Raw genomic sequence first — 18126 nt, forward strand, 5'->3', positions numbered from 1 at the left:
CTCTTTCAACATCTCTGATACTATTATTTCAGTGTAGAACTCTTGGGCAGTCAGAGTTCGTGTGCGTGGATAGACTATAAACAGTAGTTTGCATTTTGTATAATTATCCAAGGCATTTTCACTGTGGCCTGAATTCCTTGTGCTAATTGAAGCGGGCACAGAGAAGCCTGCTGAATGGAAATCAAGCCAGACTTCCCAGAAACCACTGTTTTCTACCTTTTCCCCTGTTTCCCTGCCCATCTTTAACACAAGCTATTAAGGAGAAAAGCATGTTGCGTACCTGTAAGCCTAAGTCCTCTCCCTCTCTATCAAGGCAGGTATAAAGCATGGGAAAGAGAGAGAAGCCAAAACAATGTTGTGTTCAGGTTACGACATTTTCACGCAAATGTACCAGAACTCACAGTATTAATGAATGTTGGCGTCCAGAGCAGTTGTCTTAGGGTATGCAGTAGCTCAGAAAGCAACTTCACAGTGAAAGTCGCTCAGCTGTGTCCAACTCTTTGCAATGCTCTGGACTTGAAGGAGCTGTCAGGCTCCTCTGTCCATGGAATTCCCCAGGCGAGAATACTGGAGTGGGTTGCCATTCCATTCTCCAAGGTATCTTCCCGACTCAGGGATCGAACCCAGGCCTCCTGTGTTAATTGCAGGCAGATTCTTTCCTGTCTGAGCTGCCAGGAAAGCCCAGAAAGGAGCTCCAGGGTTCGCTTTTGTGCTTGGTCTCCAGGGCTTGTCTATACACAATAAAATCAGTCCTTACACAGGTACCACTGCCATGTGAGGATTTTTTTTTAACAAAAACTTGGCAAGCCAGCTAACTTGGTAACTAGCCTGTAGCTTCTGGATGACTGTTTCCATTTTAAAAAAAAGAGAGATGCCACCTTGCGAAATAACAAATACATGATACCCTGAGGCCCAAAATAATGGAATTTAGATGAAACATATTTTTGCATATTTATAGCTTTGTTGACATTAAAACATCGAGGCAGTATTTGTTTTGTTTCATATTGTGGCCTGTTTGTTGAAGGAGGAGTCATGTTTTCTGCACCCTATAGTAAGTCATTGGGCCTCACTTCACAGTCTGGAACTCATTGGTCTCTCATTGCCGGGCAATCCAGGCCATGTAGTGATGACACCTTAGAGAACATAGCTGCTCTTGTCGCTGTTCTAAACAACTAACATTTTAAGATAGAGAAGAAATGATTGAATTTAATTATTTTTTAATTGAATTCTATAGTTCATCATAAGGAAGCTTGTTACTTAATACTCTACAGTTTTTAAATTGAATTACTTATTTTGAAGGCTTTTATGGTTTCACTGTTTTGTCTCTTACAGGATGGCAATGATTCAGACGAATTCATGTGAATGGAGGAAAGGACCTTTTAAAGATGTGAATTTGGGGCAGTGTGCAGAAGTTTTCATCTATGTTCTGAGTCATAAAAAAACAACCAACCAAAATTCTGCCTTCATAATATTCTACAAATATTACCAACTTTGGAGTTTAAAAAAAGTGTTCCCTTTTTTGCTGTCAGCAAAGGATCAGATGAGTGTATATGTGTATATAAATGTGTATACAGTATAGTTGGACTTCAGTAGAGCATATCACTTTAGGAAAGTGAAAATATTTTTGCCAGAACATGCCTTGGAACCTCACGAAAGTTGGCCGCCCCTGTTCTTGGAATAGACTCTAGAACGAACCAACTCTGGAAAGTATTTCTATTACTGCGGTCTGTCCTGAAAACAGATGTCTTGAAAAGCTCCTCATATTCTTAAAATAGTCTCAGTTCTGTTAAGAAGAACGTATTGATGAGCAATATAAGTGAATGTTCCTCTCACCCCTGACTTCCTGGTTAAGGAAAAAAAAAAGATATGGGTTTTGAAAGTGATAGTGATATTTTCAGAAGATAACTGGCTTCCCTGGTCATGTCCCATTGTGCCATCCGAGTTTGTTAATGGATCTGCCCTCATCTCTCAGCTTCTCCAAACTTCCACCTGCTATATCCTTCCTTTTCCCATTGAGAGCCTCCGCCCAGGCACCATCAGACTTAAGAAAAAGAATAGTCGATGTTAATCAGATTTGGGCCTTATGGCAGTTTTTACCTTAGCCCCAAGTTGTATATTACAGCTTCCGGCTCCAAAGTCATTTCTCAGCATTGAGGGAAGAAACAGGAACGAGTGCTCTGTGAATTCCTTTGAAGATGTAGGTTACCTGGTTTCTGTCTTGGGATGTAGCATAAAGCCCAAGTCTACTTGGCAGTTACGGTTTAGAAAGACTAAAGCATGTCACTTGCCAGCCGAGTAGTTTGTTATTTACTTTGAAATAATATTTATTTTGAGTGGTAATCCCGGAGCTCAGATTCCTCAGTTGTAGACTCAGTAACTTAATAGGTAACAGTCCTGCTCATCTGAACCACCTGTCTTCCAGGGTGACTCTGAATAGAAGAGAGATCTCTGTGACAACCTGTAAAGCAACCGCTGTGGAAAGAGACAAAACAATGAAAAGGAAAGACACAAAGTCTGTGGGTCAGAAGGCAGAGAGGTTCACACTTTAACCCCACCCAGAAGTCTTCAGCTCTGTTCCAACCCAGCAAAAGCGCCTCCTCCAACAGATCCTCTACCTGTAATAGTGGAATAGAAACAAGACTTATTTCTGTTTATCCCAAGTTGGTGTGTGGGGTTGAACTGGAAAACGTCTTGGGCCAAATTCTGAGAGGGTGCAGAAGATGAACGCATAGATTAGTGATTATCTCTGTATATATGTCTCATGACAGCCCAGAACTCTGTGAGTTGGAAATGTAACAATAAAGACTCATTTTTATTTGGGAGGACAGTAATCTATAACTTCTTAGAATTTGCTCGTTAGTTCCCTCCCCAAGCTGGTTCTTAGGGTAATCAGGCTGTGAAACCCTTCTCTGTCACGTGGGGCTTAATCTGACAGGTTCTCCAGGGGTGATCTTCCTCCTTCACTGACAGATGTGTCTGTCCCAGATGCCCGTGGGGGCCAGAGTGGACGACCTTTCTCAGGCACCTTCTTGATTCAGTGTAAATCAGCAACTGTGCTTCTTCAATCAGATAGCCCTCCCACCTGGTGACTGTAAATGAAGTGCTGCAGCTGTCTAGAGTGGGGAGACTGCCTCTGGCATTGCCTATGTAACCTCATCTCTCTGCCCCATGTTACAGCATATACAGGAAGAACTTTGGAAGAATACATCTATTTTTACTGTAGTGTGAGAGATCCTGGGGTCCACATGGTAAACTCTTAGCTGACACTGGTTTCAAATCCCTTGCCCTCGACCCTTTCTAGCTGCTCTTTGCTGATTGCCCCTCTTCCCCCTCTTTCTGTGCGATGGGCAGGGTTTTTGACCAGCTCCCATGGCCCCAGAGGAAGCATCCTCTTTTTCTTCTGAGAACATTGGCTCAGTGCCAACAGGTCAAACTGTTGGCATTGAAGTCATCTCATTTCTGGCTATTGGCATGTTCCCTCAGCTTTTTATAGGAAAATTCCAGACTGTTGGCATTTCTGTAAGCTGTGCCCTTGATCAAATCACACACCGTGAGCATTTCTCTTTTCCACTCCGCCTCCAGTCTCCCTGCTCCGATCTGTGTGCAGGTGAGGGTCACATGATTATTTACTTAACAAACTGTCGTATTCCTGTAGCTTGAGAAGTTATTTCTTATCCACCTTTTTTGACCTGGAGTCACAATCTTTTGGGCAAGGAAAGTTTGTCACAGTGCATGGGATAGAACAGACTTTAGGGAGTTGACCAAAATAGGGAAGGTTTTGACCTTTGCAAAGTAGGCGCTCAGCTGTGGTGGATCCCCTTCAGTATCTGTTTTTGTTGCTGTGCTGTGTTGAACATTGTCTAAAGCCCAGATTTTGGTGAACCTTTGAACTGTTCCTTCCACTTGGGAAGGAAGGTGTGAGCCACACATGTAGCAAGATTAGAGAGGGAAGTAGGTTCTGGCCTCTTTTTTAAGACCAAAGCTGTTCCTCCCACATTTGTATCCATCAGAGACAGAAAGCTCTCGTCTTCCAGGCTGGATCAGGTTATGGGAAAAACTGAGCAGGATGGAGAAATGGAAAACACGTTCCAATTTTTGCTGACCTGTGGTCTTGAAAGCCTGTTTTTCTCTGTTTGATTTGAAGGACAGCGTTGTGAATAATAAATCCCACACTCAGAATGATCACAGTAGAGTGAGTGGGCAGCATCTTGATTCTGAAGTAGGCTGGGAAACAGTCCAGCTGTACTCAGCACTGTAAAATTAGAAACTTCAGTTCCAAGCTAAATGTCCATCTTGACCCATCTAACTCCAGGGAGTGTGTAAGAGCTGGGAAATGAGGACAGCACATCCGGTGCCCCAGCAGGCCACCGTTCAGGGTGGGCTTCATGAGAGCCCTTTCCTGCCTGGTGCACGGGGGCCCAGCACAGGGCAAGTGACTTGTGTGCATCATGTCATTTCATGTTGAGTATGAACGATGCCACCCATGTACGCGTCGTGTTCTGGATGAATGACATGTAAAATAGAATAAAAGCTTATAGTTTGAGAAGAACCAAGTGTGCGTGTGGGCTTTCACTTTCCTTTCCTCCATGACGCAGTCTCATTGATGGGCTGTGTGTACTTTAGACAAGTAGGAAGAAGGAGGTTCTTGGCTACATGGGATGATGCCCTTCGAACAGTCAGTTTTGCTCTTTAGCAGGAAGAAGAGAACAACGTAGAGCAAAGGGGAGATGCCCAGGGATTTCAGGAAGAGAACTGAAGACCTCGTAGTCTCGGGGCTGTGATCTCCGTGCACCAGAATGTGAAGTCTACAACTCAGTTCCCCACCCCTCTAGATTTCCTAGGGGTCTGCCTGAGACCCGGACCCCTGGATGAGGTGTGAACTGAAGACTTGTTGGAGTGGTACCCTTGATGAATGTGGTAGCTCAGGGCCAGTGCTCTGTTAACAGAGCCAGCCCTTCTGAGATCCTGTGTTGTCACTGCTGACAACACACGTTACCCAGTGTGTTGGCAGGAGATATCAGGGTAGGAGGAACCACAGAAACAGACTTCTTCTCTCCCAGCTGTAAAAAGCATATTTGACTTCTTAAATGTTTATTAGAGCAGGGGCCCCCATTGAGGAAGTCCAAGCACAGACTGGAAAAGGATTTCCAGACACACAGCATTTCAGAAGGGAGTGAGTTTATTAGAACAAAACGTGGGCTCCGTGAGTGCAGTAGGCTTAATTTGGAGTCAGGAATCCTGTTAGTGATGGTCACAGGGGCTTTTGGCAATGATTACAAAGAGGCTTAGTCAGCTTTGGAGGTGACATTGGTTCTGGGCTCCACTTATCTGGCCTTGCACCTGTGTCCTTGGGGCAGGACTCAACAGCCCCCAACCCCTGGGATCTAATGCCTGGTGATCTGAGGTAGAACTGACCTAATAGAAATAAGTGAGGGGCTTCCCTTGTGGCTCAGCTGGTAAAGAATCTGCCTGCAGTGTGGGAGACCTGGGTTCGATCCCTGCACTGGGAAGATTTCCTGGAGAAGGGAAAGGCTACCCACTCCAGTATTCTGGCCTGGAGAATTCCATGGACTGTAAATAAACTGCACAATAAATGTAACATCCTTGAATCATCCCAAAACTATCCCCCACCCCACCCCATCCTAGTCCAAGGAAAAGTCGTCTTCCGTGCAACCAGTCCCTAGTGCCAAAAAAGGTCGAGGACCGCTACATTAGAGGATACTGGGTTCTGTTTCTTACTAGTCAAGACAAACCTGCATTCTTTTGGTTTTAACTGCCTTAGCTACTAGAATTCTGGGGTTTAAGTTTTTGAGTCAGTCAACCTATCTGAGGAATGTAGGTGGAAACAGAATTTTCACATAGAGAAATGTAGATTCATTTATATTCTTCAGTTCAGTTCAGTCACTCAGTCGTGTCCGACTCTTTGCGACCCCATGAATCGCAGCACACCAGGCCTCCCGGTCCATCACCAACTTCCGGAGTTCACTCAGACTCACATCCATCGAGTCAGTGATGCCATCCAGCCATCTCCTCCTCTGTCGTCCCCTTCTCCTCCTGCCCCCAATCCCTCCCAGCATCAGAGTCTTTTCCAATGAGTCAACTCTTCGCATGAGGTGGCTGGACTCAAAAGTACACAAAATACTGATACCTAACACTGTGTGTTAACCATGGCTTACCATTAGAATATACACACCCCTGTTTTTCTGTCTCACAACTGATTGCTTCGTTCGTCTTGCTGAATTCACGGTATCAGTTGTTGGAGGGATGCCAAGCTCTCCACCTTAGTGATGGTAACTACAGCTCTGCACTCTGCCGGATGAAATAAGAAACAGGTCTCTGTGTTGGCAAGCGCCAATGGGCCCTGACTAGGCATTTTCTGCCTTTGTTGACAGCCAAGGAATGGAGGCTGGGAAATGAACGCTCACCCTGGAATCCCATGTAGCTTTTGCTAGTTCCCAACCCTGGTGAGTGGGTGTCAGTATTTAAGGGTTAAAAAAAAGGGAGGCGGGGAGGAATTCTCTAAACTCAGTATTGTTTTTCAATCCCACATCAGCCCCATCCTTTGTAACCACTGCATTAAAAATATAAGATTAATGGCCTGACATTTTACATCCTGCCTAGATGAAGCCTTAGATGTCTGCGTACTTGCTGGTGTTTTGGTTTCTGCCTCAGCGGTTTGCCTTGTAAAAAGAAGGTCAACATTTGCTTATGATTTCTGGGATATGCTTATGAGAACAGGATCTTCCAGGTGTTGAGGGCTAGTCTGTTGATCTTGAACCATTTTAGCTCTTAGTCAAAATGCAGGGTCAACAGGTTAAAATTACAGACTGAGAAATATAAAGGGAAAATATTATTCGAGGCAGTGGTCTTCTATCCAGCTTGGCCTTACCAGAATTGTCTTCAGTTATGAAGCTATTGCTTCATTATATTATTCAATACATCCCTTCAGAACTCTGAAATTTTTGTTCTTTGGTTAACATAGTCAGCACCCAATAAGGTTTACATAACTTACTCCAACAATAGAATGGGAAAGACTAGAGATACCAAGGGAACATTTCATGCACAAATGGGCACAATAAAGGACAGAAATGGTATGGATCTAACAGAAGCAGAAGGTATTAAGAAGAGGTGACAAGAATACACAGAAGAACTGTACAAAAAAGAGCTTCATGACCCAGATAATCACCATGGTATGATCATTCACCTGGAGCCAGACATTCTGGAATGCGAAGTCAAGTGGGCCTTAGGAAGCTTCACTATGAACAAAGCTAGTGGAGGTGATGGAATTCCAGTTGAGCTCTTTCAAATCCTAAAAGATGATTCTGTGAAAGTGCTGCACTCAATATGCCAGCAAATTTGGAAAACTCAGCAGTGGCCACAGGACTGGAAAAGGTCAGTTTTCATTCCAATCCCAAAAAAGGCAATGCCAAAGAATGCTCAAACTACTGCACAATTGCACTCATCTCACACGCTAGTAAAGTAATGCTCAAAATTCTCCAAGCCAGGCTCCAACAGTACTTGAACCATGAACTTCCAGATGTTCAAGCTGGATTTAGAAAAGGCAGAGGAACGAGAGATCAAATTGCCAACATCCGTTGGATCAGCAAAAAAAGCAAGAGAGTTCCAGAAAAACATCTAGTTCTGCTTTATTGACTATGCCAAAGCCTTTGACTGTGTGCATCACAATAAACTGTGGAAAATTCTGAAAGAGATGGGAATACCAGACCACCTGACCTGCTTCTTGAGAAATCTGTATGCAGGTCACGAAGCAACAGTTAGAACTGGACATGGAAGAACAGACTGGTTCCAAATAGGGAAAGGAGTATGTCAAGGCTGTATATTGTCACCCTGCTTATTTAACTTATATGCAGAGTACATCATGAGAAATGCTGGGCTGGAGGAAGCACAAGCGGGGAGCAAGATTTCCTGGAGAAATATCACTAACCTCAGATATGCAGATGACACCACCCTTTATGGCAGAAAGCGAAGAAGAACTAAAGAGCCTCTTGATGAAGGTGAAAGAGGAGAGTGAAAAAGTTGGCTTAAAACTCAACATTCAGAAAATTAAGATCATGGCATCTGGTCCCATCACTTCATAGCAAATAGATGGGTAACAGTGAAAACAGTGTCAGACTTTATTTTGGGGGGCTCCAAAATCACTGCAGATGGTGATTGCAGCCATGAAATTAAAAGACGCTTACTCCTTGGAAGACAAGTTATGACATCACTCTATACAGACTATACAGACAACGAAAGTCTGTATAGTCAAAACTATGGTTTTTCCAGTAGTCATGGACAAATGTGTACAAATGCAGGACATAAATAAGGCTGAGAACTGAAGGACTGATGCTTTCAAATTGTGGTGCTGGAGAAGACTCTTGAGAGACCCTTGCACTGCACAGAGATCAAACCAGTCATTCCTAAAGGAAATCAACCCTGAATATTCATTGGAAGGACTGATGCTGAAGCTCCAGTAGTTTGGCCACCTGTTGCAAAGAGCCAACTCATTGGAAGAGACCCTGATGGTGGGCAAAATTGAGGGCAGGAGGAGAAGGGGGTGACAGAAGGTGAGATGGTTGGAGGGCATCACAAACTCAATGGACATGAGTTTGAGCAAACTTCAGGAGATGGTGAAGGAGAGGGAAGTCTGGCGTGCTGCAGTCCACGGGGTTGTGAAGAGTTAGACATGACTGAGCGACTGAACAACAACAAAGGGTAAAGGAAACATACAGACCCTCCCTCGCTTCAGCGTGCCCTCTCCTTCCTCCAAGCAGCTGTGAATTCCATGGATCTCCCAGGATTCGGAGTTGGGAAGAATATTTAAAATGTTTTCTTTGATATGAGTAGGAATTCAGAATTTGAAAGGAAAAGAAGGGCACAGGTGTTTTAGAGCAGTGAAACTCTTTGGATAGTACTCTAATGGTGGATACACCTCTTTATACATTTGTCCAAACTCAGAATGTCCAGCCCCTAGCGGACCCCAGAGTGAACCCAACTGTAAACTGTAGACTGTGGGTGATAATGACAAGTCCTGTAGGCCCATCAACTGTAGCAAATGTACCCTCTGGTGTGGGAGGGTGTTGATAGTAGGGGAGGCTTTGGGTATGGGTGTGGGGGCAAGAAATACATGGGAAATCTCTGTATCTTCTCAATTTTGCAGTGAACCTGAAACTGCTCTAAAAACTAAAGTCTATTTAAAAGAGAAAAAGGGTATAGAATGATAAATGTTCCCAGTTCCCCTTCTTGGAGGCAACCAGTAGTACCAGTTGGGTTTTGTTTTTTTTTTTTTAATTAAAGGCAAATGTCTAAACCTGGACTTAGCTCAATCTGCCTGCTTCTTGGACTGGATGCAGCAGGAGCTCAGCGAAAGGTGGTGTGTGTGTTTGGTGTGTATGTGTGTAGGGGTGTGTGTGGGCAGGGGTGCTTCTCTATGCTTTTGCCTCCTGGGGCATTTAATCCAAAAGAAAATGCCCAACCCCTTCCCAGAGTCACCCCTGGCTGGGGCCGAGGGAATGGTCAGGAGCTCAGAAATGGAGAGGAACAAGAAGGTGGGCAGTGGCCTGGTGTCCTTCCCCATGAAACAACCTCTGCCGGGACAAGGAGGTACAGGATGGGTTCTCTCTCAATGAACTCATGTGTTCTAATTAAAATCTGACCTTAGTGGAGCACAAACAAAGGAAATGAAGACAGCTTCTTCACCTCGGTTTATGCTTGGGGGTGGGGAGGAGGTGGGAACAGGACTGACCTCAGGCGTCTTGTGATGTCAGCACCCCAGCCCCTGCTTTGGTTCTCTGCCCTTAATACCTTAGCCACCCGCTGCCCCAGTGCCTCCGCTTACTGCTGCAGAAAGGATGGCGGGGAAGATCCAGTGTGGGTGAAGGAGGGGGAGCCATTCACCCTTTTCATCCTAGATCTTACTTTTAGGAGTGTGAGTTTTAGGATATAACTCAGTTCCTTTTCTGTGTGACTTACGGCAAGTCACATGTCCCCTCTGGGCCTTATGGTACCCAGGGGAAAAGGAATAGGAGCACAGGAAGGCTCTAAATCCTAGCTCTGTGGGGGGCAGGCAAGTGATGGGACTGAGGGCCGCTGGAGTGGGGTGGGCAAGTGTGTGCACAGCACATGTGGGTAGCCCTTCTAAATGGGCGGGGGCTGGGGGGGGCGGCGGTGCTGCTGCTCAGCCCCACCTGAGAGTTGTCACGGGGACATTGAATTCCATAGGATAAGCCAATGAGTAACCGATTCATTGAAGGTTGAACTTGGCAATGTAGGGAAAAAGAAGGGGCTTTCCCCTCCTCCCTGCCCCCGCAAGATTTTGGTGTTTTTTTGATGTGGCCCATGTTTAAAGTCTTTATTGAATTTGTTACAATAGTGCTTCTGTTTTATGATTTGGTTTTTTGGCCACGAACCATGTGGGATCTTAACTCTCCAACCAGGAAATGAACCCACACCCCCCCTACATTGGAAGGCGGAGTCTTAACCGCTTACCCCACCCACCAGGGAAGTCCCAGGGCTTTTTATCTTTATCATTTTCAACAATGGTTTGATTTCCCTACCATTGGTGGATACTTCGGATGAATAGGCCAGATTCTGTGATTTCTGACCCACTTCCCAGGATAGGAACAGTTCCATCTTAAAATGGCAATTTCCTTTTATGTATTAAAAACTCCAGTCTTACATAGAATGGATAAACTAGGTTCTACCACATAGCACAGGACACTATATTCGATATCCTGTGATTAAACCATAATGTGAAAAAAATATGAAAAAGAATGTATAGATATATATAACTGACTCTCTTTGCTGCACAGCAGTAATTAACACAACATTGTAATTCAACTCTACTTCAAAAAAAAAATTTTTTTTAAATTCCAGTCTCATTTAAATCCAAACTTTAATTACAAATAGGATTCCAAACTTCAGCCCACCTTCTGATTCACGTCTGATTCTCCCCTCTGCCTCTTCCAACTTCTCCATCCTCCCCTTGCCGCCAGCAGCCAGCTCCTCTAGGGGTGGGGCCAAGGCTAAAAAGACAGATTTTAGGAGGCTTTCTTACCGCTTGGTCTTCCTCTATAGTAGCCAAGAGGAAGGGGATATGCACCGTTGTAATCTGGCTATTGGAGTGTCTTGCAACTAGAAGGTGGATGTGCTCAACTACTTACTGCTCTCAGTTTTGAGACTTCACAAATATCCAATAGCAAATGACATCACAAATCTCATTTTCAGTCAAATTTCCAGATGTGTATATGAGAGCTCAAAATTATTCACCACTGCTGGATCCAATCAGACCCGCCCATCACCTATGGGCTATCAGTTTGAAGGTTTTGGGTTAGAAGAGTTCAAAGGTCTCTTCCTTAGAGAGCAACAGTTAAGGAAGCAACAGTTAGAACTGGACATGGAACAACAGACTGGTTCCAAATAGGAAAAGGAGTACGTCTAGGCTGTATATTATCACTCTGCTTATTTAACTTCTATGCAGAGTACATCATGAGAAACGCTGGACTGGAAGAAACACAAGCTGGAATCAAGATAGCCAGGAGAAATATCAATAACCTCAGATATGCAGATGACACCACCCTTATGGCAGAAAGTGAAGAGAAACTAAAAAGCCTCTTGATGAAAGTGAAAGAGGAGAGTGAAAAAGTTGGTTTAAAGCTCAACATTCAGAAAACGAAGACCATGGCATCCAGTCCCATCACTTCATGGGAAATAGATGGGGAAACAGTGGAAACAGTGTCCGACTTTAGTTTTGGGGGCCCCAAAATCACTGCAGATGGTGACTGCAGCCATGAAATTAAAAGATGCTTACTCCTTGGAAGGAAAGTTATGTCCAACCTAGATAGCGTATTGAAAAGCAGAGACATTACTTTGCCAACAAAGGTCCATCTAGTCAAGGCTATGGTTTTTCCTGTGGTCATGTATGGATGTGAGAGTTGGACTGTGAAGAAGGCTGAATGCGGAAGAACTGATGCTTTTGAACTGTGGTGTTGGAGAAGACTCGAGAGTCCCTTGGACTGCAAGGAGATCCAACCAGTCCATTTTGAAAGAGATCAGCCCTGGGATTTCTTTGGAAGGAATGATGCTAAAGCTGAAACTCCAATACTTTGGCCACCTCATGCAAAGAGTTGACTCATTAGAAAAGACTCTGATGCTGGGAGGGATTGGGGGCAGGAGGAGAAGGGGACGACAGAAGATGAGATGGCTGGATGGCATCACTGACTCGATGGATGTGAGTCTGAGTGAACTCCGGGAGTTGGTGATGGACAGGGAGGCCTGGGGTGCTGCGATTCATGGGGTCGCGAAGAGTCGGACACGACTGAGCGACTGAACTGAACTAAAGGTCTCTTCCAGCCCTCATCATCTGTGAATTTATGCTTTTCCTAGATTTAGTAAGAGGCACTGGAAGTCATCCAAGCTTTTCCCCTTATAGGAAGGGTCCCTCCCCGGAAGGAATTCTGGGTGTCACGTTGACACCTCCAACAACCTGGAGAAGCAGGAGGTGAAGGGAAGGGCCAGCAGGTGGCAGGAGAGAATAGCACAAGTCCCAGCTTCCATCCATCAGTTGTGATTCCGGGGATCACTCTGAGCCCCTCTTGTGTTCTTGCAGCTGGATGGGAGGTTGAAACAGGACCTCAGGAATCTCTCCAGCACCAAGAATCTGGAAGCACATCTGGAAAATTGATGTTTCTGTTGGTGGTAATAGGGTCTCAAAGCCTTTGGCCATTGAAATCTGAGAAATGCAAGGTACCAATACCATTTATTGATTTTATATTTTATATATTTTTAAATTTAAATTTATTTATTTTAATTGGAAGCTAATTACTTTACAATATTGTATTGGTTTTGCCATACATCAACATGAATCCACCACGGGTGTACATGTGTTCCCAATCCTGAACCACCCCCCTCCCACCTCCCTCCCCATACCATCCCTCTGGGTCATCCCAGTGCACCAGCCCCAAGCATCCTGTATCCTGCATCGAACTTGGACTGGTGATATGTTTCTTATATGATATTATACATGTTACAATGCCATTTAATGGTTTTAAAAGAAAGTGTCTGTCAACCAGGACCTACTGTATAGCACAGGGTACTCTGTGTTATGTGGCAGCCTGGATGGGAGGGGACTTTGGGGGAGAATGGATACATGCATATATATGTATGGCTGAATCCCTGTGCTGTCCACCTGAAACTATCACAACATTGTTAATCGGCTATACCCCAAAACAAAATAAAAAGTTTTAAAAGTCATGGAATAAAAAAAATAAAAAGGAAGTGGTTGTCAAAACATAAGGCTTATATTTGAAAACAAATCTGTCTTATTTTAGAATCAGCCTCTTGCTTACCTTCCCAGGCATAATGCACAAGTCTCACAGAATCATGAAACTGCATAGAGTCAGAGCCTGTGGCAGTTGCAAGGGACCTGAAAGGTCATTTAAACCAATCACACTCTTCTATGTCCTTTCCAACTACCTGTTAACAGAACTCTCCCAGGCTCTGCATGAATGCATCCAGAGATGGGAAGCTCATGACCTGTCAAAGCCATCTGGCTATTAGAAAGTTACCTGATGGAGCCTCACAGTGGCTTCTACATCATTTTGTCTTCTGGAGCCTACCTGGGCAAGTTGAATTCCTCTTCCATATAACAGCTTGAAAGGTTTGAAGACAGCAGTCAACTACCCCCGTGAATCCTCCTAAACTCGTATTAGCAGGAAAAGCAGGCATCTGAGGACAGACAATGACTCTTCACATCTCCTGGGTCAAATTCCCTTCCTCCCAGGGAAAGAGCAGTTCCTCGACTGTGCATGGTCATTGGCCAGGACCCCAGTCAGTGGCTTTTGATTACCTGAGTCTTTGACTTTCATTATCAACTAAGTCCCCTAACTCTTCCATACATCACATTGATTAGACTATTAGAACTTTGGGGTAGTTTTTTAGACCAGAGGACTGTAGATTTATTCCTTTCAAAAATTTTTTTACTGTAAAATGTAACAAACACTCAAAAGAATGCATTCATTTGCAAAGATAATATAAATACTATGTTTCATCACCAAGGGCTTCCCAGCTGGCACTAGTGGTAAAGAACCCATTTGCCAATGCAAGAGACATAACAGACACAGGTTTGATCCCTGGGTCGGGAAGATGCCCTGGAGGAGGGCGTGGCAACCCATTCCAGTATTCTAGCTTGGAGAATCCCATGAACAGAGGAGACTGGTGGGCTACAGTCCATTGGGTCACAAAGAGTCAGACAGGACTCAATCAACACCCCATCTCCCAAGGTAAGAAATTACAAAGTATCCCCTACAGACCCTTTGTTCCTTTCCCTGATCACGTCCCCTCTTCCCTTCCAACTTTCCTGGCTTCTCTGATGATTATTCCATTGCTTTTCTTCATGGTTTTTATCTCCTACGTGTATTCCCGAAAACAATACACTGGTAAGTTCCACCTATTTTGAACTATATATAGAGGAATCTTATAGTGATTTTTTTTCTATGACTTGCTTCTTTCACTCAATATTAACGTGTTTACTTTTCCCTATTAAAGATATCTTGTTACAGTCCAGTTAATTCTGGCTTTAATTATTCCCTCTAACATAATTCCCTTTATAGATATTATCTACGTATTTGTAAGTATTCCTTCTATATTATCATCCAAAAAATCTGGGGCAGTATTGAATGGGTACGTCTCAGGGTAGTACCTTCAGCAAACTTCTAGAAACATACTTTCTGACTGAGATGAATCCATTATTTAATACTCTTTGAGTATACTCACCCAGTAATGAATTCTCCTAGTTTTACTGTAATTCAGACTTTATTTTTCTACTTGCTCAGATGATTATCAAAAAACGCCTTGCTACTATATATAAAATAAACAGTAAGGACCTACTATAAAGCACAGGAAGCTATATTCTGGGAAAGAATATATATATATATATATGCTGAATGACTTTGCTGTACACCTGAGACTAACACAACATTGTAAATCAACTATATCTTAGATCTTAGTTTAAAAAAAAACAAAACCTTACTTGAAATCCAGATAGACTATATTTATGGCATTTTCCTGATCTACCAGTTCAGCAACCTCATCAAAATGTGTATTGGTTCCAAGTAATTGCTCTACTGCTTTCTAAATGGCATAAAACAGTCTTGATTTTTATATTTTTGTATGTGATTGAGAAATCTCATATGCAGGTCACGAAGCAACAGTTAGAATTGGACATGAAACAACAGACTGGTTCCAAATAAGGAAAGGAGTATGTCAAGGCTGTATATTGTCACCATGCTTATTTAACTTCTATGCAGAGTACATCATGTGAAACACTGGGCTGGAGGAAGCACAAGCTGGAATCAAGACTGCTGGGAGAAATATCAATAACCTCAGATATGCAGATGACACCACCCTTATGGCAGAAAGTGAAGAGGAACTAAAGAGCCTCTTGATGAAAGTGAAAGAGGAGAGTGAAAAAGTTGGCTTAAAACTCAATATTCACAAAATTAAGATCATGGCATCCGGTCCCATCACTTCATGGCAAATAGATGGGGAAACAGTGGAAACAGTGACAGACTTTTTTTGGGATGGGGGGCTCTAAAGTCATTACAGCCATAAATTAAAAGACTTGGAAGAAAAGTTATGACCAACCTAGGCAGCATATTTAAAAGCAGAGACATTACTTTGCCAACAAAGGTCTGTCTAGTCAAGGCTATGGTTTTTCCAGTAGTCATGTATGGATGTGAGAGTTGGACTATAAAGAAAGCTGAACACTGAAGAATTGATGCTTTTGAACTGTGGTGTTGGAGAAGACTCTTGAGAGTCCCTTGGACTGCAAGGAGATCCAATTAGTCTACCCTAAAGGAAATCAGTCCTGAATATTCTTCGGAAGGACTGATGCTGAAGCTGAAACTCCAATACTTTGGCCACCTCATGCGAAGAACTGACTCATTTGAAAAGACCCTGATGCTGGGAAAGATTGAAGGCGGGGGGAGAAGGGGACGGCAGAGGATGAGATGGTTGGATGGCATCACCAACTCAATGAACATGAGTTTGAGTAAACTCTGGGAGTTGGTGATGTACAAGGAGGCCTGGCATGCTGCAGTCCGTGGGGTTGCAAAGAGTCAGACACAACTGAGCGACTGAACTGAAGTGAACTGTTGAGATTGATGGCAAGGTCACCAAGCCTATACTTGTAGGAAATTACCTCGACTTTGAAAAACCAGAATTATGCTTTCTGATCTGTTGCTTTCCATGATTTCTTGAAGTCCACAAACAGCACCAGGAGACCTCCCTTCAGTTTTCAGTACCTGGAGCGCCTTTGACCTGGACCAGGAAGTTAGACTTGGAGAGACTCAGAGGCAGCTAATCCCCAGAGATAAGAAAGGCATGTTTACTGCAAAGAAGAAGACAAAGCTCTTAAAGACTGGCCTCCAGAAAGTGGTAGGTGAAGTAATTTTAAGAAATTGGCAGTAGGAGAGGTATTAAGAATTTGAGGGTGAAAGGCCAAGGTTGAGAGAGTCCCAGGGTAATGAAATGCATGTTTTTGTGAAAGGCCAAGGTTGAGAGAGTCCCAGGGTAATGAAATGCATGTTTTTGTGGGAAAGGGATCAGATTGTGGAAAGGAAGTAGCAGAGTTAAAATGATTTTGTAGCTGGTCCATTTAGCATGGAATGATAGCTTTCTTCACCAGTCAAGGGCCAGGAGGGGAGAGAAAGAAGACAGGACAGTTTGGGGCTGAGGGGCAAATTGAGATGAGTTAAGGCCATTGGCAAGGGCTCCTTCCAAAAGGCTGACACCATCCAAAAGGCTCCAGCCCCCAGGGGAAGGAAATCAGATGGCATGAAGATGGTGTGGCTGGGTGGGGCATAGGAGGGAGACGGGACAGGTGGTATGATTGGGGGTCTGAGGAGAGGTGAGTGGGTTGTGGTTATGGTAGGAAAGGGAAGCCACCGAGGGGCCAGGTGTATGGACACGCTGAGTAGGTGATGATATGGACCGCGGAAGGGGTGCTTCTTGCTGCTGAGGTTCACCCCAGGGAGTGACATCAGTAGGGTTGGAGCAGGCTCAGGTGAGGCCTCCCCAGGCAGGTGAACATCGTGGACTAGATCAGGGCACATGGCCCATGTTTGGTGCCAGAGCTGCTGGAGGTAAGGAGTAAAGGACAGAAATAGATGGCGTGAACTTCGGAGAAGGAGCAGAGGACGGTGATCGGCCTGGAGGCTGCCGTACGGGTGGAGGCCGAGTTCCCTACATGGCCATAGAGCGGGACAGGAGTGGAAGACGCCCCCAGGGGACAGGGGATAGCCACTTTGGCTAGGGAGGAGGGCGAAAGAGAGGAAGGGTTTGAGAGTGAACGAAAATTCATTCTCGGAGGCACAGCCGGAAGGTCACGCTTGTTGCCAGCAGCTCTGGGAGTCAGGTTTTTAGGAGTGGGGTGGGACCCATAGGTGAGTGTCAGGCTGTGACAGTGGAGCTGGTGGGTTGTTTTTCAAGGAGCGCTCTGGATAATATCGATGAAGGCATCAAAAGTTGGGAGGTCTGTGTGAGGACCAGCAGTGATGTTGCTAAAGCCTTAAACTCCCCTATGGGATAGTCCACGAATAGGATCTTCCTTCTAGAGAGGTGGAAGCCCAGGGTAGATGTGAGCAAAAACAATGAGGGCTCTGCACCCAGGGCCTGTCTGGGTCTTCATTCAATTTCATGTCCACAGAGCACCTGCCTCAGTGGGTGGAGGTCATTATCAGGGAAGGTCACTCACTCAGCACAATTCCTCCAAGTTTTCCAGAGCAGACAAAAATGTATGAGACCTTTAAAAGCAGGGATGGGTGGGACTTCCCTGGTGGTCCAGTGGTTAAGACTTCGCCTTCCAGTGCAGGGGCCGGGTTCAATCTCTGATTTGGGAGCTAAGAGCCCACATGCCTAGCGGCCAAAATACCAAAACAGAAAACAGAAGCAATGTTATAACAAATTCAATAAAGACTTTAGGGGGAAAAAAAAGGTTCACATCAAAAAAAGTCTCAAAAAAAAAAAAAAAAAAAGCATGGATGGGCTTCCAAATTCAAATAAAAACCAGCACACGAATACATGTTTAACTGATGTCTACAAATGTAGTACTGGTTGTCATCCTTGTGC

At 44.4% G+C, this 18126-nt stretch overlaps 1 protein-coding gene and 1 long non-coding RNA gene across 4 annotated transcripts in view; one reads left to right on the forward strand and one right to left on the reverse strand.

The window, feature by feature from the left end:
• The window catches only part of CCDC25 (coiled-coil domain containing 25), a 33230-nt gene extending 28681 nt beyond the window's left edge, over positions 1-4549 (forward strand). For all 3 annotated transcript variants that reach the window (XM_061425071.1, XM_061425069.1, XM_061425070.1), the window contains one exon: positions 1333-4549. Coding sequence is in view for 2 of the 3 variants with exons in the window: in XM_061425069.1 (XP_061281053.1) it covers positions 1333-1362 (30 nt within the window). In the remaining variant the exon portion in view is untranslated. The remainder of the gene's footprint in view (positions 1-1332) is intronic.
• Positions 4550-10875: 6326 nt separating this feature from the next.
• On the reverse strand, positions 10876-11344 carry LOC133252453 (uncharacterized). Its single transcript, XR_009737935.1, has 2 exons — positions 11102-11344; positions 10876-11024 (listed from the first exon to the last, which is right to left on the reverse strand). It is a non-coding gene; the product is annotated as an uncharacterized LOC133252453 (long non-coding RNA).
• Between the last annotated feature and the right edge of the window lie 6782 nt (positions 11345-18126).

The sequence above is a fragment of the Bos javanicus genome, chromosome 8 (genome assembly GCF_032452875.1).
Source record: "Bos javanicus breed banteng chromosome 8, ARS-OSU_banteng_1.0, whole genome shotgun sequence".
NCBI classification, from domain to species: Eukaryota; Metazoa; Chordata; class Mammalia; order Artiodactyla; family Bovidae; genus Bos; species Bos javanicus.